The 23,941-nt window shown below is 42.2% G+C and overlaps 1 protein-coding gene across 1 annotated transcript in view; it reads right to left on the minus strand.

The window, feature by feature from the left end:
* Positions 1–771: 771 nt before the first annotated feature.
* KLHL12 (kelch like family member 12) overlaps positions 772–23,941 on the minus strand; it is a 106,874-nt gene continuing 83,704 nt past the window's right edge. The window contains exons 5-13 of the mRNA XM_077295332.1: positions 15,456–15,673; positions 15,208–15,357; positions 14,996–15,110; positions 12,643–12,749; positions 7,722–7,917; positions 7,407–7,565; positions 7,230–7,328; positions 6,965–7,151; positions 772–1,203 (exon numbers count right to left, since the gene is read on the minus strand). Of these exons, the coding sequence (XP_077151447.1) occupies positions 1,077–1,203; positions 6,965–7,151; positions 7,230–7,328; positions 7,407–7,565; positions 7,722–7,917; positions 12,643–12,749; positions 14,996–15,110; positions 15,208–15,357; positions 15,456–15,673 (1,358 nt within the window). The 3' untranslated portion in view covers positions 772–1,076. The remainder of the gene's footprint in view (positions 1,204–6,964; positions 7,152–7,229; positions 7,329–7,406; positions 7,566–7,721; positions 7,918–12,642; positions 12,750–14,995; positions 15,111–15,207; positions 15,358–15,455; positions 15,674–23,941) is intronic.

Consider the following 23,941-nt stretch of genomic DNA (forward strand, 5'->3'; position numbering starts at 1 on the left):
TTACATCCCCAGAGAATCCTGCCTTTACACCCCCCTAGAGAATCCTGCCTTTACACCCCCCTAGAGAATCCTGGTTTACACCCTAGAGAATCCTGCCTTTACACCCCCCCTAGAGAATCCTGCCTTTACACCCCCCTAGAGAATCCTGCCTTTACACCCCCCTAGAGAATCCTGCCTTTACACCCCCCAGAGAATCCTGCCTTTACACCCCCCAGAGAATCCTGCCTTTACACCCCTCTAGAAAATCCTGCCTTTACACCCCCCCTAGAGAATCCTGCCTTTACACCCCCCAGAGAATCCTGCCTTTACACCCCCCTAGAAAATCCTGCCTTTACACCCCCCCTAGAGAATCCTGCCTTCACACCCCCCTAGAGAATCCTGCCTTTACACCCCCCAGAGAATCCTGCCTTTACACCCCCCCTAGAGAATCCTGCCTTTACACCCCCCTAGAGAATCCTGCCTTTACACCCCCCCTAGAGAATTCTGCCTTTACACCCCCCTAGAGAATACTGCCTTTACACCCCCCCAGAGAATCCTGCCTTTACACCCCCCCCAGAGAATCCTGCCTTTACACCCCTCCAGAGAATCCTGCCTCTTGGTAAAGACCATAAAACAAGCACTAAATAAAAAAGGACAGTATTTGTGACACCGTATTGTGGATTTTAAAAATAACGAAGTACATAAATATCCCAGAAATTCTCACGTCGGCACCAGTATTACAGGCGGAGACGAGGGCGTTCCTGTACTAATACAGCAATAAACAAGTCGTCCTTTGGTATTTACAATGTATGCTTTAATTAAGTGCATATTCGTGCATGTGTCAGGTGGCACTGCCTTGGCACAGGGTAGTACTAGTTGGAACTTATCACAGCCACACCTGTAATGCGTCTGTGGCACTACAATGAGGCACATTTTGTTTCACAGTTTTGAAAGATCTTTATCTCTGAAAGTCTCATTAAGCTCCAGTGGTTGGCAGGATGTATATTTTACAGATTTTACGCAAGGTCTATATTCACGTTTTTCCACATAGTAAAGACCAGCAGGATAATCTAGCTCCAGTATTGCATTCTCGGTCGTCATTTTTCCCGAAGTACACAGACTCCAGCATCACAGCGCTGAGTGGCCATGGAGGTAACAACATCCCAGCTGTCCAGGACGGGGTCGTAGCATTCAACACTGTTTAGTAGTGAATTACCATCATACCTAAAACCAAAAAGAATTAAGAGTTAATACCGAGGTCAGAAAACGTAGCTGACGAGCGCAACTAAGGTAAAGGTGCAGCAAGCAGGCTGCAGGATTACTCAAGCAGGACGTGACGACCTATTAGTTTCCTTTATGGCGGCACAAATATCTAGTAGTTGTTTTCAAATGTAACTGCTTCCAGGCCACGTGATTTTTTTTGTTTTGCGCTTTTATTTCTTCTGACCCTCATTTCAAGAGCCATAACTTTATTACTCTGCCAATATAGCTCTATGAGGGCTTGCTTTTGTGGGACGAGTTGAAGTTTTGAGTAACACTGTGATATTGCTGTCTATAGTATAAGTGATCAGACGATCGCAAGCTCAAGTCTCCTAAGTACAATGAAAAGTAAAAAAAAAAAAAAAAAAAGCTATGAAAAAAATAAAGTTCAAATCACCTTCCCACCCCCTCATTAAAAATAAGTGATAATAATAATTAAAAAAAATAGATAAGTGCTATAGCCGTATTTAGAAAAGTCCGATCTAGCAAAACATAAAAATAATTGACCGGTAAACCCTGTAAGTGGAAAAAATAAAAAATGCCAAAATTAAGGTTTTTTTTTTTTAGTCACTACAGTACTACAAAAATGCTGTAACAAGTGATCAAAATGTAATTTCTATGTCAAAATGGGATAATAAAAATGTCTCGCCCCAACAACAATAAGCCGTCACACAGCTCCATTGACCGAAAAATGAAAACGTTACGAATCTCAGACTATGGCGGCTTAACCAAAACATTTAAAAAAAAAAACTTCTGATTGTTTCTGCACCACTAAAATAACTTAAAAACTGGACATTTTTGTATCGCTGTATCCGTACCAATGTGCAGAATCATATCGCGATGTCATCTCTACCACATAATGTACACCATAAATTCACAAAAAACAATGGCAGAATTGTGGGTTTTTTTTTGTTTTCCACAATTTCACTTAGATTTTTTCCCCTGCTATATGGTAAAATGAATGGCGTCATTCAAAAGTACAACATGTCTTGCAAAAAAACAAGCCCTCATAGGTTTATGTGGACAGAAAAATAAAAAAAAGCTATGGCTCTGGGAAGAAAGGGAGGGAAAAAATGAAAACGGAAATTAGCCACGTTGTGAGGGGGTTAGTATGCAGTTTTGGGGAGGGAAAGGCATTGACCAAAAATCAGCAATTAGGATGTTTTTTGCTTTACGGCACAACTACCATAGGGGTTAAGTAATTTTATATTTTCATAGAACAAACTTTTATAGGTAGCAAAATGCCAAATATGTTTTTTTCTTTTTAAATATTCATCTTTATTTTTTTTAGTTAAGTCTTGAACCTTCGATCAATTGTATTATGTACTGAAGTACTGCATAGTAATAGTAAAATTACTATTCTCCTATGAAGCCCAGGGCTTCATAGAAACAAGATGGCGGCTATGGAGGCCTTTAGTAGACTCCCAGTTATCATGGCAATCCATCAGCTCCCTGCAATCGTGTCAGTTTATAAAGGGCGACAACGGCATTTACATGGTTAAGCAGCAGTGATTGGAGCTAGCTTATCCAACCCGGTATGGGATAGGCTCAGCTCCTGGGTCCGTTCTACACATCCACACGTGACCTATAACATATCAGCACATCCTACGTCAGGTATGGGTTATAGAGGTTAGTCTCCAGAGGGTCTTACTTAACCCCTTACTGACATCGGACGGGATAGTACGTCCGATGTCAGCTCCCCTGCTTTGATGCAGGGCTCCGCGGTGAGCCTGCATCAAAGCCGGGACATGTCAGCTGTTTTGAACAGCTGACATGTGCCCGCAATAGCGGCGGGTGAAATCGCGATTCACCCGCCGCTATTAACTAGTTAAATGCCGCTGTCAAACGCTGACAGCGGCATTTAACTACCGCATCCGGCCGGGCGGCTGGAAATGACGGCATCGCCGACCCCCGTCACATGATCGGAGGTCGGCGATGCTTCTCCATTGTAACCATAGAGGTCCTTGAGACCTCTATGGTTACTGATCACCGGTAGCTGTGAGCGCCACCCTGTGGTCGGCGCTCACAGCACACCTGATTTTCTACTACATAGCAGCGAACAGCAGATCGCTGCTATGTAGCAAAGGCGATCGTGCTGTGCCTGCTTCTAGCCTCCCATGGAGGCTATTGAAGCATGGCAAAAGTGAAAAAAAAAGTTAAAAAAAGTGAAAAAAATAAAAAATATATAAAAGTTTAAATCACCCCCCTTTCGCCCCAATCAAAATAGATCATTAAAAAAAAAAATCAAACCTACACGTATTTGGTATCGACACGTTCAGAATCGCCCGATCTATCAATAAAAAAAAAGCATTAACCTGATCGCTAAACGGCGTAACGAGAAAAAAAATTCGAAACGCCAGAATTACGGTTTTTTTTGTCGCCGCGACATTGCATTAAAGTGCAATAACGGGCGATCAAAAGAACGTATCTGCACCGCATTGGAATCATTAAAAACGCCAGCTCGGCACGCAAAAAATAAGCCCTCAACCGACCCCAGATCATGAAAAATGGAGACGCTACGAGTATCGGAAAATGGCACAATTTTTTTTTTTTTTTTTTTTTTTAGCAAAGTTTGGAATTTTTTTCACCACTTAGCTAAAAAATAACCTAGTCATGTTCGGTGTCTATGAACTCGTAATGACCTGGAGAATCATAATGGCAGGTCAGTTTTAGCATTTAGTGAACCTAGCAAAAAAGCAAAGCAAAAAACAAGTGTTGGATTGCACTTTTTTTGCAATTTCACCGCACTTGGAATTTTTTTCCCGTTTTCTAGTACACGACATGGTAAAACCAATGATGTCGTTCAAAAGTACAACTCGTCCCGCAAAAAATAAGCCCTCACATGGCCAAATTGACGGAAAAATAAAAAAGTTATGGCTCTGGGAAGGAGGGGAGTGAAAAACGAACACGGAAAAACGAAAAATCCCACGGTCATGAAGGGGTTAAAGATGTATTTTGGTTACACGTTATCAGCTATACATAATATAGGTGATAACTTCTAACTCAGTAGTGGTCCAACCAGTGAGACCCCATCAGTCACCAAAGCAAGGTAATAGAGCGGCGGTGTACATACTCTACCTTTGTGCCATTCATTCTGTACTGGACTACAGGAGAAAGCGACCACTGTACTCTGCTTACTCCAGCAGTCTCAGAGAATGAATGAAGCGGGGGTACAGCAGACAGTGAACAAAAGTGTCCAGTGGTCAGACCTCCACCGATCTAAAAGTTATCACCCATCTAGAATTTCTAGTAACTGGAATACTCTTAAAACAGTTATCTATTTACAAAAATAAATAAAAACAAACATTTTCTTATACTCCATACATATTTGATAGATTTGGTGCTTGTCAATTCAGGCAAATTAAAAAAGTTACAGTCAACTTTCCCCAACTGCACCCCCATCATTACAGCTGTTCACTAAAGGTTGTGTAATAATTATAGGGGATAACTCAGGAGACTCTTTGCGTGGAACAAGACAACTACAGGACACAGTTTTATAAGTGGTAAAGTCTATATTATCACACGGTGATTCAAACAGGTGCAGAGAGAAACTCAAGTCCACAACACTTGGTGCAAATATCAAATGCAGCTCAGCAGTCTATAAGAAACTTCAGAGGAAAATGCAATCACGCAGAAAGTCTATGAAGCACAGTTATTCTTGAGGATACTTGACACGAATAAATCCTTGTCTTAGTCCAAACACAGATAGCTAAGCTTATAAGGCAGTTCAAATCATATCTTAGCTCAACCAGGGAGGCCTGGTTAATAATTGAAAAAGTGTACAGTACCAACCCACAAACACTAAAAACATATTATATATATATATATTAGGATAATAATAATATATACAAGTGGAATATGGCCAATACACAAAGAAATGAGTGGCAAACCACTCGGGATAAATAGCAACCAACAACAAAAAAGAACCAAGGATAGAGAAAAGAATAATAATAATCTAGTAGTAAGGACAAGATAGTGTATAAAAAATGCCTTTATTTGGATATATATGGCAATGGCACTAACACAGTGCCTGTACTTGGAGACAAAAGATATATAAAAAAATAAATAAAACTATATATATATTGAGGACGGACTGTATACAATTGGAGTTAAACCTTAGCGTGAGACATGCATTGACCCAATATAAATGTAGCTATCCAAACATTCACCAGTATACATATATAAAAGGGGGTAATAATTAAGTATGTGCAACCACGCAGAGAGAAAAGTGCATAGTGCCAAGTAAATATGGATGCAAAAATAATCACATCTCCATAGTAATGAATCCTGCAAACAGAAAAAAATAGTGCAAACCTTTGTAAGAATTTACCAAATGTATGTAAATATACAACAATGCAAAAAATGGTGAGTATAAGAAAAAACAATATGAAAAAAATTCACAAGACAAAAGATGATGTGATGTGTGAAAAAATATATATAGGGGCAGGATAATAATTGACAATGTGATGGGATCTACAATGGTAAAGTGATAACGTGGCCAAAGAAAATGTAAGAAATTATGACATGTAAGGTGCACAGTGTAACTAAATATGCCTAGGTGCGTTGGACACCACAGAAAGATTCAGAAGCCGTGCATCAATATACAGAGCTGATATGTCACAGGAAGGTAAATCCAACGTAGAGGGGTATGCGGGAAATCAATAATAATACCTGTAATCGTCCGTCCCTCCAAGATACAGTGCACCCCGACGCGCGTTTCGGACGCTAATCCTTCGTCAGGGGATAATAGTTAATGGTTAATAGTCTCAGGTTTTTGCAGCAGTAGCAGCAGCTTACATGTCCAGCAAATGCAGATGGAAGTAAATACGAGCAGCAGATGAAGGAGGATTACTGGAACTGGTGTATGCAGCAGGAACTCAGAGCAGAGTAGCAGGATCACCACACAGGTTCACAGGAGCAGGTATATAGCCAGGGAGTAATCAGAGGTCAGGAGCTGGATGCAAGGCAGAATACTCTAGCACAGACTGAAGGCTGGCGTGGAGTTTTATAGCAGGAAGACACAGTGCACATGAGACCAAAGACGCCATCTTGGAAAAGGGCAGTAATGCACAAAAGGTAAAAAATGTTCAGAGTCCTGACAGGTTGTTATTCCAAAAGGAGTGAAGGCCTTAAATTCCAATGAACATTACTGTTTTTGGCTATGATTTATCAAGATTGGCATAGAATTTTACCCACACTGGAATAATTTATAGTGGATCTACGGAGCCTCACTCATGCAATTTTATTTTATTTTTTTATGAACGAGAGTGTAGGTACTGGAGAAAAAATACCAAGGTTTTAAATCTTTTTATGAAGTCAGTTAAGCTCCAAGCCATGACTAGATTAGGCCCTCAATAACAAGATCCTAGAAATCCCTGTTTAAATAGAGTCTGTCAGCAGGTTCTTGCTACTTACCGTAATCTGAAAGCAGCATAGTATAGGAGCAGAGACCCTGAATCCAGGGATGTATCACTTGCTGGGCTGTGTTTGCAGTTTCAATACAATCAGTGTTTTATCAGGAAATTTTCACCGCAGGACTGGACTGACATGCACGGCAGGCCAGCTAATTGGTGTAACCCCGCCCCCAACATTGATTGTCACAGGAAACTGCCAATCAGGGCTGTGGGCGGGGTTATACACAGCTTAGCATTATGAGCACCGCTTTATCTACAACAGATAATACAAGGATTCTAGCAAAACTAGAGTCAAAAGTCGAAGTACATACCCAGCTATGGCATATAGTCTACCACGTAAAACTGTGGCTCCAACATAACAGCGTGGTGTAGTCATGCTAGTCATTGTTGTCCAAGAGTCTGTACGGATATTGTAGGCTTCCACAGATGACAAATGAGCAGTGCCATCAAAACCGCCAACTACGTAGATGTGATCATTCAAAAGTGCCACCCCAGCACCTGCAATTACAGAACAAACAATGGCACATATCCTTGAGGAGCTACAGAAAAACAAAAGACACAAGTCGTCTTATTTACCTGACCGTTTAGTAGCCATGGGCGTCACGTGGCTCCAGTGCCCGGTGTGAGGATCATATCTTTCTACAGAACTCAAGATGTTTAAACCATCATAACCACCTGAAAGTCACATGCAAAGTGAAATCATGGAAAACCAGTGCCCGGCCATGCCAATCGGGCGCCTCTTCCCTCACTCACCTAGACAATAAATAACCCCATTGGCAACCACAAGGCCGGCTCCTTCACGTGCAGTCTGCATATCACCAAGCATGCTCCACTGGTCAATGTTCGGGTCATAGCGTTCCATACTGGTGTGCCGACGACTTCCATCAAATCCACCAGAGACATAAATCATATCTAAGAAAATATAAATCAATGTTACACGTTTCAATCATTCACAATAAAAAAACCTAGAGATACCAAGGTCCAGCGCTCATGGCACCATGCCCAAACCCATGCCAATAAATGATCATCGTTTTCGAAGATTGCCACAGTATTTTACCATTCCAGTACCTCCTAATGTAGTGGCTCCAGCAAGGCCTCGCCTTACATTCATGGGGGCCACAGAGTACCACACGCCATCCTCTTCTGCGGTGTAATCCAAGCACTCCACGGAGCTGAGGCGGGAACGGCCATCATATCCTCCAATAACATAGACACGGTCCCCAAGTGATACTGTTGCTACATAGCGGCGCTTGCGAGTAATACTCTACAGAGCAGAGATAATAAGAGCAGTAAGTACGACATTATCAGTCACCCCTCAGAGGTACATATCGATTTTGGTGACCAAACTTACTAACAGTTAATGTGTATTGGTTAGATACAGTCCCTCAAAACATCTTTTATGAAAAAAAATATTTATCAAAGACGTTGCAAATATGTAGAGGTTTAGAAAATGTGGCAGAAATTGTTTATTAGGTTTAATTTGATTTTTTTGTTTTATAGAGCATGTGATTTTATGTTTCTTTTCCCTTTCATGAATTTTCAGGGTGCGATACAGGTTGGCACGGGATAATTTAAGATATGACATTGTACCCTTTCTCTTTTTTTAATATTTTCAATAGAAAGTAAGGTCAAACAGTTATTATACATCAAAGTAACAGTACAAACTTTTGAATAAAATGATGGAAAACAGAACAATAAGGGGAGCTGTCAGAAAGGAGAAAAGGTGGTGGGATGGGGAGGAGGAAAGATGCCCGAGGGAGGGTAAAGGGAATATGGCTGCTGTATTCTGCCTAGGATAATCAATTTATGTACCTTATCTCTAAGTATAGCTGTTAGATGATCACATATGAAGAAATTAGCCATGTAGGGGTACATAGCTAGAACATGGAAGAAGGTGCTCTGGTCAGATGAGACCAAGGTAGAACTTTTTAGGGTAAATGCAAACACTATGTGTGGCGGATGCATATCACCCTGAAAAACACCACCCCCAACTTCAAACATGGTGGTGACAGCATCATGCTGTGGGAATGCTCTTCTTGAGCAGGGACATGTAAACTGGTGAGAGTTGATGGGAAAAGATGAATGCAGCACAATCCTGTAAAACACCTGTTGAAGGCTGCAAAAACTTGAGACTGGAGCATAGATTCTCCTTTCAGGAGGACACTGACCCACAACATACTGCCAGAGATACAATCAAATGGTTTAGTTCAAACCATGTTCCTATATTTCAATGGCCCAGTTACAGTCCAGACTTAAATCCCTTTGGCAATCTGTGTAAGACTTGAAAATTAGTGTTCACAGATGCTCCCCTCATCCAATCTCATCGAGTTAGACGTGGTTGCAAAGAGGAATGGGCAAAAATGTCAGCCTCTAGATGTGCAAAGCTGGTAGAGATATAACCCAAAAGACTTGCAGCAGTAACTGAAGACAGTTGGTCCTACAAAGTATTGACTCATGGGGGCTGAATACAAATGGACGTCACAATTTTAAGACTTCTATTTGTAAAATATTTAGAAAACCATGTATAATTTCCTTTAAACATTAAGCACATTGTCTCTTCAGAGAGGAAGAGGACTAGAATTCTTAGTGCCACCTATTGGAAGTAGCAATCCTAACAGTCAATGTCAACCCTTTAACCCTTTATATTTGCAGATTTCCCAGAGGAGCATTGCGGCTTTAAGTCTCCTCACCTCGACATGCTTATCATGTCACTCTCCACAAGGAGAAACGATACTTCTTTGATCCCTTTAAACATTACAAATACTTGCTACTTTGTGTTGGCATATCCCAATAAAATACATTTAAGTTTGTGGGAGCAACGTGAAAAAATGTGGAAAAGTTCACAGTGTATGAATACTTTTTCAAGGCACTGTATCAATCTACTCTCCCGGCTCTATAACACGGTGCCTGCAGGTTGCCTTGCATTTTCATGGTGACAGGATCCCTTTAAGTATCTCAGAATACTTGATCTCACTTGCTGTGCCAACCAGCTCTGTTCACTTTATGGTCTATTACACGTGTCAGCATTGTCTAAGGTTTGCCTCCATACTGCCACTGGAGAGAAGCAGTTGTCTCATCATCAGTCATAGTAACCAGTTGGTGACATCCACCGTACATGAATAGCACAGAGATGGAGCCAGGTTACACTGATGGTCAGGTCTGGTCGCATGCTGCTCCAACAGCAGCCTTTTTGTGGCCCGGGAAGCTGTGCAGGCTGTGGAAGGTTACAAAAGCAATTACAGGAAAGAATCTACAGTGGCTTGTGTAAGTATTCATCTCCCTTGGCTTTTTACCTAATTTCTTACATTACAACTTGTTTTAAATATTTTTGTAATCCGATTTGTGTGTTATGCATCTGCACTAAATAGTCTAAGTTGGTGACGAGAAGTGAGAAAAATATAGGAATCAATTAAATTTATGGGATCAAATAACTAAAAATTGGCATGTGCATATGTATTCACCCCTTTTCCCATGAAACCCCTAGAAATTTCTGGTGCAAGCAATTACCTTCATAAGTCACATGCTTATTGAAAGGAAGTCCACGTGTGTGCAATCTAAGTGTCACATGGTCTGTCAGTATACACACACCTTTACTGAAAGGCCACAGAGGCTGCAACACCATTAAAGGGAACCTGTCACCCCCAAAATGGAAGTTGAGCTAAGCCCACCGGCATCAGGGGCTTATCTACAGCATTCTGTAATGCTATAGATAAGCCCCCGATGTAACCTGAAAGATAAGAAAGATGAGAAAAAGAGGTTAGATTATACTCACCCAGGGGCGGTCCAGCTGCGGTGGGCGCCGCGGTCCGGGGCCTCCCATCTTCTTACGATCACGTTGTCTTTTCTTCACGCCGCAGCTCCGGCGCAGGCGTACTTTGTGTGCCCTGTTGAGGGCAGAGCAAAGTACTGCGGTGCACAGGCGACGGAAAGGTCAGAGAGGCCCGGCGCCTGCGCACTGCAGTACTTTGCTCTGCCCTCAACAGGTCAGACAAAGTACGCCTGCACCAGAGCCGCAGCGTGAAGACAAGAAGAGGACATCATCCTATGAAGATGGGACCGCGACACCCATCGGACAGCAGCAGGACCGCCCCTGGGTGAGTATAATCTAACCTCTTTTTCTTATCTTTCAGGATACATCGGGGCTTATCTACAGCATTACAGAATGCTGTAGATAAGCCCCTGATGCCAGTGGGCTTAGCTCAACTTCCATTTTGGGGGTGACAAGTTCCCTTTAAGCAAGAGGCACCACTAACCAGATAACACCATGAAGAACAAGGAGATCTCCAAACACGTGAGGGACAAAGTTTTTGAGAAGTACAAGTCAGGGTTAGGTTATAAAAAATATTCCAATCTCTGATGAGCCCCTGGAGCACCATCTAGTCCATTATCATCAAATGGAAAGAACACGGTAGCACACCAAACCTGCCAATAGAAGGCCGCCCACCAAAACTCTCAGCCCAGGCAAGGAGGGCATGAATCAGAGAGGCAGCACAAAGACCAAAAGATAACCCTGAAGTAGCTGCAGAGTTCCCAAGCAGACACTGGAGTATCTGTCCATACCACCACAATAGGCCGTACACTCCATAGAAGTGGCCTTTACGGAAAAGTGGGCAGAAAAAGCCTTTAGTTACACACAAAAATTGTAAGGCTCATTTTGAGTTTGCCAAAAGACATGTGGGAGACTCCACAAATGTATGGGGGAATGTGCTTTGGGAAGAGGAGACCAAAATTTAACTTTTTAGCCACATAGGTAAATGCTGTGTCTAACGCCAAACCATCACCCCAAGAACACCATCCCCACAGTGAAAGATGGTGGTGGCAGCATCATGCTGTGGGGATGTTTATCAGCAGCATGGACAGTGAAAATGATCCAAGTCGAGGGGAAGATGGGTGGGGCAAAATGCAGGAATATTCTTGAGTAAATACTCCAACAAGACAATGACCCAAAGCACACTGCTGAAGCAATACTCGAGTGGTTTAAGGGGAAACGTGTAAATGTTCTCAAGTGGCCTAGTCAAAGCCCAGACCTTAATCCAATTGAGAATCTGTGGTCAGACTTGAATATTGCTGTTCACTAGAGGAAACCATCTAACTTGAAGGAGCTGGAGCAGTTTTGCCACGAGGAATGCGCAAGATGTAGAAAGCTCAGAGACTTATCCAAAGGAACATAAAGGTGCTGCAAAAGGAGGCTCTACAAAGTACCGACTTTAGGTAGGGTGAATAGTTATGAAGTGAATTTCCAGCAAGAATGCCAAGACGGTGAATACTTTCGCAAGCCACTGTACAATAATAGTGTAATATATTAGTAAATGCCACAAAATCACATCCCTAATAAATTTGTTAAATGAAAGGAAGTGACCAACCCTTAAATAAATTAAATATATAAAAATAGAAAGGCTAATTGGCATCATTTCAATCTTTACATAAAACTATTATTTATACCACACAGCATACTCATAATGGAATAATTGTTTTTTTTTTCTAGGCTACCCCCCAAAAAAGCGTTAAAAAGGATTAAAAGGGAAAAGACTATCTACACTGAAGACAGATTACTTATCAATTGAGAATATTGAGACTGAAAGATCTATCCAGGAGGAGAAAAGCAGATTTGTCTGATAAGATATAATACGAAGTTTATTGTCATGTGTACATTGATTTATGAAAAAAACTAAATAAAACCGATGATTACTCTTAAGAACAATTGCAGAATAGCTGCTTTTTTATATACCCACATTAGACCACATAGCTATGGCTCACACTGCACTCTGATGCAAAAACTACAAAAAATAATTGCTGTGTCCTCAAGACCTAGAATAGATGTGTCCTGTACAGTGAATATCACTACAAGCAAAATGAAGCATCAGGTGAAATACAAAAATAAGAAAATTGTGAAAAATATATAAGACAGAGAATATGGTTCTACACCACAAGATAAAAATCATATAAAGAGATGGTGTGAAAACCACTACCAGAATCCTATGAAACTCACCGGAAGGAAACCCCACTCTTGTGTTTTGGGGTCAAATTTCTCCACTACATCTATAGGAGACTGTTGGCTACCAAATCCTCCAATGACAAGCAGCACCTCATTAGCTCCTTAAAAAATAGATAAAAATAAGAGAATTAAATACATGCCTGTAAATGTGGCTCCTACTTTGGCAGGTCCGATGCACAATGGTTATAGTCAGCCATCCATTAACCCCTTAATGACCCCAGCTTTTTTCGCTCCCCTCCTTCTCAGAGCCATAACTTTTATTTTTCCGTCAATTTGGCTATGTGAGGGCTTATTTTTTGCGGGACGAGCTGTACTTTAGAACGACGTCATTGGTTTTAGCAGGTCATGTACTAGAAAACGGGAAAAAAAATTCCAATTGTGGTGAAAGTGCAAAAAAAAAGTCCAATCCCACACTTGTATTTTGTTTGGCTTTCTTGCTAGGTTCACTAAATGCTAAAACTGACACCAAACATGTCTAGGATATTTTTTATGTAAGTGGTAAAAAAAAATCCAAACTTTGCTAAAATAAAAAAAAAATAAAAAAATTGAGCCATTTCCGATACCCATAGTGTCTCCATTTTTCGTGATCTGGGGTTGGGTGAGGGCTTATTTTTTGCGTGCCGAGCTGACATTTTTAATGATTCCATTTCGGTGCAGATAAGATCTTTTGATCGCCTGTTATTGCATTTTAATGCAATGTCACGGCGCCCAAAAAAAACGTAATTCTGGAGTTTCTAATTTTTTACTCGCTACACAGTTTAGCGATCAGGTTAATCCTTGATTTTTATTGATAGATAGGGCGATTCTGAGCGCGGCGATACCAAATATGTGTAGGCTTGATTTTTTTTTTTTATTGTTTTATTTTGAATGGGGCAAATGGGGGGCGATTTAACTTTTATATATTTTTTTACATTTTCTTTTTTACTTTTGCCATGCTTCAATAGCCTCCATGGGAGGCTAGAAACTGGCACAACTCAATCGGCTCTGCTACATAGGAGCGATGCATAGATCGCTCCTATGTAGTAGGTTTACTGCATTTCTATGAGCGCCGACCACAGGGTGGCGCTCACAGCAATCCGGCATCAACAATCAGAGATCTTCAATAGACTTCTGGTTGTCATGCCAACACATCGCTGACCCCCGATCATGTAACGGGGGTCAGCGATGCGCTCATTTCCGACCCGATGGCCGTAAGCGCTAGTTAAATGCCGCTGTCAGCGTCCCTATAGAAATGCTTCCAGTAAGCTACACAGGGTTTATATTTACCTACAGATTACCCTATATCTTCAGGTAAATAACATTTCAGGACATGACAAGTTCCCTTTAAGCTCCTGATCACCCAGCACAGTGTCTTTTTCGGGGAAACTAATATTGTATCCTAAAGAGATAAGAAATAAAAATAGACTCAAGATGCCCCAAGATCCCATCCCGCTCTCCAGACTTCATCATTCATGAATGTTCGACCAGGCGTTCAAAGGGAAGAGCATAGAAAGCCACTGCCAAAAACCTCTGGTGGCAGCTTATCTTCATATTTCACTTTTATCTGCCCCATCCTCACCTCTCTTCCAAAATAAGTTGGGGACAGAGTCGGGTGCCCCCACTTATAGACATTAGATGTAGTCCTACTGAAATTGAGGGGTTCAGTAACTTATCTAATGTGGATGGGAGCCTTTATACAGCTCTATTTGACACTAAACAGGCTTGTGGCTACATGAACATGCTCAAGCTCATAAATATCCAATCGCAGAATAACTTCTTCGGATTTGTGTTGCTCATGTGTAATTCATGAGCCAATTAGTCAAGAGACTAACAAAAAGGTTCTACACCAACGGTAGCAATAAAATCCATCATTTGACGAGCTTCTGTATACAATGTTTTCTATGACATGTCAGCTTGGAAATTGTGTTCAATCGCGGAGCATCAATCTAGAGCAATATTTCTCAACTCCAGTCCTCAAGACCCACCAACAGGTCATGTTTCAGGATTTCCTTACTATTATACAGGTGATGGAACTATTGCTTGAGCAGGTGATGAAATTATCACCTGTGCAATTCTAAGGAAATCCTGAAAACTTGACCTGTTGGTGGCTCTTGAGGACTGGAGTTGAGAAACACTGCTCTACAGAAAGAGAAGCTCAATTAATACATAGGTTTGAGCTGAAAAAGATTCCGTCAAACTTGTATTTTACTCATTAAATATTTTGACTTAAGCAGTAGGAGGTAGTCCTAATCAGTGATTGTCAGTCTTCCCTGTACAGTTTAGGACCGCACCTAAGATCTTACACTGGATGACTGAAGAGTCAACGCTAAAATAGGGACCTTGACATAAGAATGATTCCTGAACTTACCCAGACGTACTCGGGTCCTTGGACCCTGCATTTGACTCCGCAACTCTGGGCGTAAATGAAATTTCTTAGCCTCATCCACCAGGTCTCTGCATTGTAAACTATATTTGATCAAGGGCTGCAAATATGTAAACACGGAAAAAAATAGGACAAATTATTGTATAACAGTGGGAAAACACAGAAGATAAAAGAATATCCACCTATTTGCCACATACCTCTGTGTCTATTACATCTGTGATGTACCGTGGAGTCAGCAAAGGCATGCGCACGTACTGAAGAAGTTGGGAAAGGCATTTTTCCCTATGTTGCTTGTTGTGTTTCACCCAGTTTAAAACAGCCTCAAACACCGGTTCTTCAGAATCAATCTTCAAGACAAAACAAATAAATTAAATTGAAATAATATGCTGTAAACTGGCAACCCAGAGTAAGAAGGCCCAAGCCGCATACAGTATACAGACCCTACCTGAATCTCATCACATCGGATTAACTTCTCCACCTCCTCTTGCTGCAGTAACATGAACTCCTCGTGCTGTACCACCTCAGGGAAGTGCTTCTGGCTGTACACCTCAGCGGCCTGCATCAGGTCCAAGCAATTATGGGTCTCCGCAAAGTCGCGAATCCCTAAACAGTTGGATGGATCAAGCTGAGACTCCAGAAAGTCGCAGCATGCCTGCTTGACACCTGTGTAGTGGACCACACGATCAGCGGTTATACAGGATTATTTACATTGGAAATGGTACATTGCTTTGGATTCAGAGTGAAAAAAAACATTGGTCACGATGGGGGAAATAAAGCGTATACCTATATTTTATATATACACACCGATCAGCCAGAACATTATAACCTATGAATGAACAACATAGGTATGACAAGTGATGGGATATACCCAGCAGCAAGTGAACAGTCAGATGAAGTCAATGTGTTGGAAGCCAAAAAGCAGGTCCCAATAGGCTGCCTATCAGTTTTATAGCTACAGGAACGATACACTGAGAACATTTGATTTCAGCAATTTTACCATTTAGGCTGCTTGCTGCAGCTTTGAAAAAAGTCACTGATTAATCTGAAGTAGAGCTACCAGTTATTTGAGGGCTGAGCGGTGTATAATCCTGCCCAGAGCACTGATTGACAGTCGTGTAACAATGTGCATAGGCAGAAAGCAGCCAATCAGTGGTGGGGGCAGGGCTATACAGTCGTGAAGAATATGGACTACATGGCAGAAGGTTTACTAGTCCTACAGCAATAATCTCCTGCTGCTAAAACAGTGATTTTACCAAAACTAAAAAAAAAAACAGCACAGTAAGTGATAGCAATGAAATCAAGGTCTCTGGCTCTTAAGACCGGCAATTTAGTCAAAGGTCTTGATGAGGGGGCGTAGTGGTGTCACATACGATCCTGAGTTATGAAGAATTAGGAGCATCTGACGAGTGGCTTGCCCTTCCATGGAGAAAGATTTCTGGTTTAAGGAACACCACAACTCATCATGCATTAGACAAGCTTTGGTCATCAGTCAGGGTCCGACACCTAGCACCCTGCCCAATCAGCTGTTCCTGGCGATATCGGCGGCAGCCAGAACTGCTCAGTCTTCAGATAATGGCTGCAGCAGGGTAACACATATCAGCCTTCTAGTCAAATCAAAATGCGGATTTGTATTACATTGCTGCAGCCACTATCAAAAGAGCATCTCAGCAATCGAGCAGCTCCAACTAGCGGCTGCAGACACAGAGAACAGCTGATTGGTCAGGGTCCGGCACCCTCGCCGATCAATGTAGAAGTAATGGACAACCTCTTTAATATAGGATAAAAATATTGGAAGAACGTGTATATAAATAAAAAACAAAGAAACCCAGAATGCTTACACGTTTCGGATACAATAACCCTTAGGCCATGTTCACACGCTGCGGTATTTACCGCGGATCCGCAGCGTTTTTGACGCTGAAGATCTGCAGCAGTTTTCCATGCGGTCTACAGTACCATGTTAACCTAAGGAAAACCAAATCCGCTGTGCACATGCTGCGGAAAAAAATGCGCGGAAACGCAGCGTTGTTTATTCCGCAGCATGTCAATTCTTTGTGCGGAACTGCAGCATTTCTGCACCCATTGACTTGTATTGAGTCGGGCACTTCCACAGCAAAACCGCAGATGTAAAAAAAGATCTGCGGTTTAGCTGAGGAGGAAACGCTGCAGTTCGGGAGGGGGGAAAGAGTGTGGGCGGTGACTGTGTGCGTGTGTGTGCAGGCGGGGTCTGTGAGCTCTCCGTGCCGGGTCTGCGGGCTGTCCGGGTGGTCTGTGAGCTCTCCGTGCCGGGTCTGCGGGCCGTCCGGGCCGTCTGCGGCCTGTCCGGGTGTGTGTGGTACTGTGTGTGTGCAGGCATCAACAACAGCTACAAGTCCCATCCGGCTATGCCTGCTACAGTAAGTGATTGACACATTAGCCAATGATGGGACAGTAGTAGCCCCATCATCCAGCTAATGTGTTTAACTTATAAAAAAAAAAAACACAAACATACTACATACATGCAACATACTACATACATGCAACATACTACATACATGCAACATACTGCATACAGTTGTGGCCAAAAGTATTGACACCCCTGCAATTCTGTCAGATAATACTCAGTTTCTTCATGAAAATGATTGCAATCACAAATTCTTTGGTATTATCTTCATGTAATTTGTCTTAAATGAAAAAACACAAAAGAGAATGAAGCAAAAAGCAAAACATTAATCATTTCACACAAAACTCCAAAAATGGGCCAGACAAAAGTATTGGCACCCTCAGCCTATTACTTGGTTGCACAACCTTTAGCCAAAATAACTGCGACCAACCGCTTCCGGTAACAATCAATGAGTTTCTTACAATGCTCTGCTGGAATTTTAGACCATTCTTCTTTGGCAAACTGCTCCAGGTCCCTGATATTTGAAGGGTGCCTTCTCCAAACTGCCATTTTTAGATCTCTCCACAGGTGTTCTATAGGATTCAGGTCTGGACTCATTGCTGGCCACCTTAGAAGTCTCCAGTGCTTTCTCTCAAACCATTTTCTAGTGCTTTTTGAAGTGTGTTTTGGGTCATTGTCCTGATGGAAGACCCATGACCTCTGAGGGAGACCCAGCTTTCTCACACTGGGCCCTACATTATGCTGTAAAATTTGTTGGTAGTCTTCATACTTCATAATGCCGTGCACACGGTCAAGCAGTCCAGTGCCAGAGGCAGCAAAGCAACCCCAAAACATCAGGGAACCTCCGCCATGTTTGACTGTAGGGACCGTGTTCTTTTCTTTGAAAGCCTCTGTAAACTCTATGTTGATGCCTTTGCCCAAAAAGCTCTACTTTTGTTTCATCTGACCAGAGAACATTCTTCCAAAACGTTTTAGGCTTTTTCATGTAAGTTTTGGCAAACTCCAGCCTGGCTTTTTTATGTCTCAGGGTAAGAAGTGGGGTCTTCCTGGGTCTCCTACCATACAGTCCCTTTTCATTCAGACGCCAACGGATAGCATGGGTTAACACTGTTGCACCCTCGGACTGCAGGGCAGCTTGAACTTGTTTGGATGTTAGTCGAGGTTCTTTATCCAGCATCCGCTCAATCTTGCGTTGAAATCTCTTGTCAATTTTTCTTTTCCGTCCACATCTAGGGAGGTTAGCCACAGTGCCATGGGCTTTAAACTTCTTGATGATACTGTGCACGGTAGACACAGGAACATTCAGGTCTTTGGAGATGGACTTGTAGCCTTGAGATTGCTCATGCTTCCACACAATTTGGTTTCTTAAGTCCTCAGACAGTTCTTTGGTCTTCTTTCTTTTCTCCATGCTCAATGTGGTACACACAAGGACACAGGACAGAGGTTGAGTCAACTTTAATCCATGTCAACTGGCTGCAAGTGTGATTTAGTTATTGCCAACACCTGTTAGGTGCCACAGGTAAGTTACAGGTGCTGTTAATTACACAAATTAGAGAAGCATCACATGATTTTTTGAACAGTGCCAATACTTTTGTCCACCCCCTTTTTTATGTTTGGTGTGGAATTATATCCAATTTGGCTTTAGGACAATTCTTTTTGTGTTTTTCATTTAAGACAAATTAAATGAAGATAATAATAACAAAGAATTTGTGTTTGCAATCATTTTCAGGAAGAAACTGAGTATTATCTGAAAGAATTGCAGGGGTGTCAATACTTTTGGCCACAACTGTACATGCAACATACATACAACATGCAATATACATCATACTACATACATGCAGCATACTACATACATGCACCATACTACATACATACAACATGCAACATAGTACATACATGCAACATACATGCAACATACACTGTGTGCAGAATTATTAGTATTTTTATCACTGGATACTTTTTATACATGTTGTCCTACTCCAAGCTGTTCAGGCTTGAGAGCCAACTACCAATTAAGTAAATCAGGTGATGTGCATCTCTGTAATAAGGAGGGGTGTTGTCTAATTACATCAAAACCCTATATAAGGTGTGCTTAATTATTGGGCAACTTCCTTTTCTTTAGCAAAATGGGTCAGAAGCGAAATTTGACGGGCTCTGAAAAGTCCAAAATTGTGAGATGTCTTGCAGAGGGATGCAGCAGTATTGAAATTGACAAACTTTTGAAGCTTAATCACCGAACAAGCAAGCGTTTCATGGCAAATAGCCAACAGGTGTTGTGAATTCTTGGGCTCCCTCCGGTGGTTGTTGGTGGTAGTGCAGTGGTCTTGGGGTTGTAATCTGGGCAGGTGTTTCTGCTGATTGCAGCTCTATTAGGTATTTAGGTGTGCAGGCTCCATGAGTCAGTGCCAGTTGTCCATTGTACTTGGAGGGATTGCATCTCTCTCTGGCTCCTCATGCCTTGCTGCCAAATTCAGATAAGATAAGTGTCTGCTTTTTGTCTCTGTGCACACATGCAGTGTGCTTTGCAATTCAGTGCAATTTATTGTGTTTTTGTCCAGCTTAGACTTAGTTTGGATTTTTCAGTCATGCTGAATTCTCAGGAGATGCAGATATACTTTCTATGTCTTTAGTTAGATGTGGAATATTTGTATTATCTGCTGTGGATATTTTTAGGATTTTAATACTGACCGCTTAGAATTCTGTCCTATCCTTTTCTATTTAGCTAGAAGTGCCTCTTTTGCTAAATCCTGTTTTTCTGCCTGCGTGTGTCTTTCCTCTTATACTCACAGTCAATATTTGTGGGGGGCTGCCTATCCTTTGGGGTTCTGCTCTGAGGCAAGATAGAATTCCCATTTCTATCTATAGGGGTATTTAGTTCTCCGGCTGTGTCGAGGTGTCTAGGACATGTTAGGTACATCCCACGGCTACTTCTAGTTGCGGTGTTAGTTTAGGGTTTGCGGTCAGTACAGGTACCACCTACTCCTGAGAAAGTCTTTCATGCGGCTCCAAGGTTACTAGATCATAACAGTACAACTGGCCAACAATGAGTTAAATGCCTCTCAGAAGAAGGGAAGAAAGAGCCATTTTTTTTTCTGTAGTCTGCTTTGGCTTTTCTTCCCTCTTTTCCTCTGGGTGACTGAGGAGTCTTGTGCTAGCATGGATGTTCAGGGATTAGTTTCTCGTGCAGACCAGCTTGCTGCTAGGGTACAGGGTATTTCTGATTATATTACTCAGACTCCGCTTTTAGAGCCTAGGATTCCTACTCCTGATTTGTTTTTTGGGGACAGATCCACATTTTTGAGTTTTAAAAACAACTGTAAACTGTTTTTTGCTCTGAAGCCTCGTTCCTCTGGTGATCCCATTCAGCAGGTTAAAATTGTCATAACTGTTATGGTCTGGTGATTAAGGAGCGACATGCGACTAGCTCTGAGCAGGTGGTAACTATACCGACCGCAGTTCCTGATCTTAACACAGACACTAGCAGTAGCCGTGGGATGTTCCTGTCACTCCCTGGACACCTCGTCACAGCCGGAGATCTAGCTACCCCTAAAGGAAGAAGCCGGAAAGCTATCTTGCCTCAGAGAAAATCCCCAAAGGATAGGACAGCCCCCCACAAATAATGACTGTGAGAGGAGAAGGAAATGACATACGTAGTATGAAACAAGATTTAGCAAAGGAGGCCACTACTAGCTAGAAAGAATTAGTACAGGACAGAACACTGTGCGGTCAGTAATAAAAACTAGAAAAAGTCCACCGCAGAGAAATGCAAAAATCTCCACACCTGACTAAAGGTGTGGAGGGCAAACTCTGCTGCCCAGAGCTTCCAGCTTAGCTAACTAGATACATACTGATAAGCTGGACAAACGAGCAAAACATAGAAAGTGCTAAACAACAAAGTCCACAACAAGTGAACTGCAAAAAGACAAGCAAGGACTTAGCTTTGCTGAAATGGTCAGAGTGACAGGGAAATCCTCAGAGAGCCATGACTCCAAGCTCAACAATTGACAACTGGCATTGAATTAGGGAAAAGGCCAGACTAATATAGCAGAGCCAGAAAGACGATCAGTGAAAACAGCTGCTGATGCTAAATCCAAGAAGCAGCCATACCACTCAAAACCACAGGAGGGAGCCCAAGAGTAGAGCTCTATTTGTGAAGGGGTCTAAGTGCCTATTTGGAGTTCAGAAGGTCTCTTTTTTGGGGTTTATTTTTTCTCCTTCGTCTATAGAAATGGATCCTGTTAAGGTCCAAGCCATTCATGACTGGATTCAACCCACATCTGTGAAGAGCCTTCAGAAATTTTTGGGCTTTGCTAATTTTTATCGCCGTTTCATTGTCAACTTCTCTAGTGTGGTTAAACCCCTGACCGATTTGACGAAGAAAGGCGCTGATGTGACTAATTGGTCCTCTGAGGCTGTTGAGGCCTTTCAGGAGCTTAAACGCCGATTTACTTCTGCCCCTGTCTTGCGTCAGCCAGATGTTTCTCTTCCGTTTCAGGTTGAGGTTGACGCTTCTGAGATTGGGGCAGGGGCCGTTTTGTCTCAGAGGAATTCTGATGGTTCCTTGATGAAACCGTGTGCCTTCTTTTCCCGTAAGTTTTCGCCTGCTGAACGCAATTATGATGTCGGCAATCGGGAGTTGTTGGCTATGAAGTGGGCGTTTGAGGAATGGCGACATTGGCTTGAGGGAGCCAAGCACCGTATTGTGGTCTTGACCGATCATAAAAATCTGATTTACCTCGAATCTGCCAAACGGTTGAATCCTAGACAGGCTCGATGGTCCCTGTTTTTCTCCCGTTTTGATTTCGTGGTTTCGTATCTTCCGGGTTCTAAGAATATTAACCCCTTAATCCCATATGACGTACTATACCGTCGAGGTGGGGTGGGCCTTAATTCCCGGTGACGGTATAGTACGTCATACGCGATCGGCCGCGCTCACAGGGGGAGCGCGGCCGATCGCGGCCGGGTGTCGGCTGCATATCGCAGCTGACATCCGGCACTATGTGCCAGGAGCGGTCACGGACCGCCCCCGGCACATTAACCCCCGGCACACCGCGATCAAACATGATCGCGGTGTACCGGCGGTACAGGGAAGCATCGCGCAGGGAGGGGGCTCCCTGCGGGCTTCCCTGAGACGATCGGTACAAGGTGATGTACTCACCTCGTACCGAACGTCTTCTCCCTGCAGGCCCCGGATCCAAAATGGCCACGGGGCTACATCCGGGTCCTGCAGGGAGCACTTCCGGGTCGGAGCAGGCTGCAGATGGAAGCTGCAGCCTGCTCCGATGAAAGTATGATCGCAGATCTGATAGAGTGCTGTGCACACTATCAGATTTGCGATCTGTGATGTCCCCCCCTGGGACAAAGTAAAAAAGTAAAAAAAAAAATTTCCACATGTGTAAAAAAAAAATAAAAAAATTCCTAAATAAATAATAATAAAAAAAAAAATATTATTCCCATAAATACATTTCTTTATCTAAAAAAAACAAACAAAAACAATAAAAGTACACATATTTAGTATCGCCGCGTCCGTAACGACCCAACCTATAAAACTGGCCCACTAGTTAACCCCTTCAGTAAACACCGTAAGAAAAAAAAAAAAAAACACGAGGCAAAAAACAACGCTTTATTACCATACCGCCGAACAAAAAGTGGAATAACACGCGATCAAAAAGACGGATATAAATAACCATGTTACCGCTGAAAACGTCATCTTGTCCCGCAAAAAACGAGCCGCCATACAGCATCATCAGCAAAAAAATAAAAAAGTTATAGTCCTCAGAATAAAGCGATGCCAAAATAATTATTTTTTCTATAAAATAGTTTTTATCGTATAAAAGCGTCAAAACATAAAAAAATGATATAAATGAGGTATCGCTGTAATCGTACTGACCCGACGAATAAAACTGCTTTATCAATTTTACCAAGCGCAGAACGGTATAAACGCCTCTCCCAAAAGAAATTCATGAATAGCTGGTTTTTGGTTATTCTGCCTCACAAAAATCGGAATAAAAAGTGATAAAAAATGGTCACTCACGTGTCCGAAAATGTTACCAATAAAAACGTCAACTCGTCCCGCAAAAAACAAGACCTCACATGACTCTGTGGACCAAAATGTGGAAAAATTATAGGTCTCAAAATGTGGAGACGCAAAAACTTTTTTGCTATAAAAAGCGTCTTTTAGTCTGGTTTCACACTTGCGTTTTTATCTGCATGCGTTTTTTAAAAAAAACGCATGTGTGAAAAAATGCATGTAAACGCGGTAAAACGCATGCGTTTTTATAGAAGAACACAAGAAAACAAGAAAAAAACAAAAAACCCTAACCCTACCCCTAACCTGAAATACGTGGCACTGAAATACGTGGCACTGAAATATACGTTTATATACGTATATACGTGCCACGATATTTCAGTGGCCACGTATATAAGTGCCACGTATTTAAGTGCCACGTATTTAAGTGCCACGTATTTACGTGCCACGTATTTACGTGCCACGTATTTACGTGCCACGTATTTTTCAGTGCCTGAAATACGTGGCACTGAAATACGTGGCA

The sequence above is a fragment of the Ranitomeya variabilis genome, chromosome 3, assembly GCF_051348905.1.
Source record: "Ranitomeya variabilis isolate aRanVar5 chromosome 3, aRanVar5.hap1, whole genome shotgun sequence".
Classification (NCBI taxonomy): Eukaryota; Metazoa; Chordata; class Amphibia; order Anura; family Dendrobatidae; genus Ranitomeya; species Ranitomeya variabilis.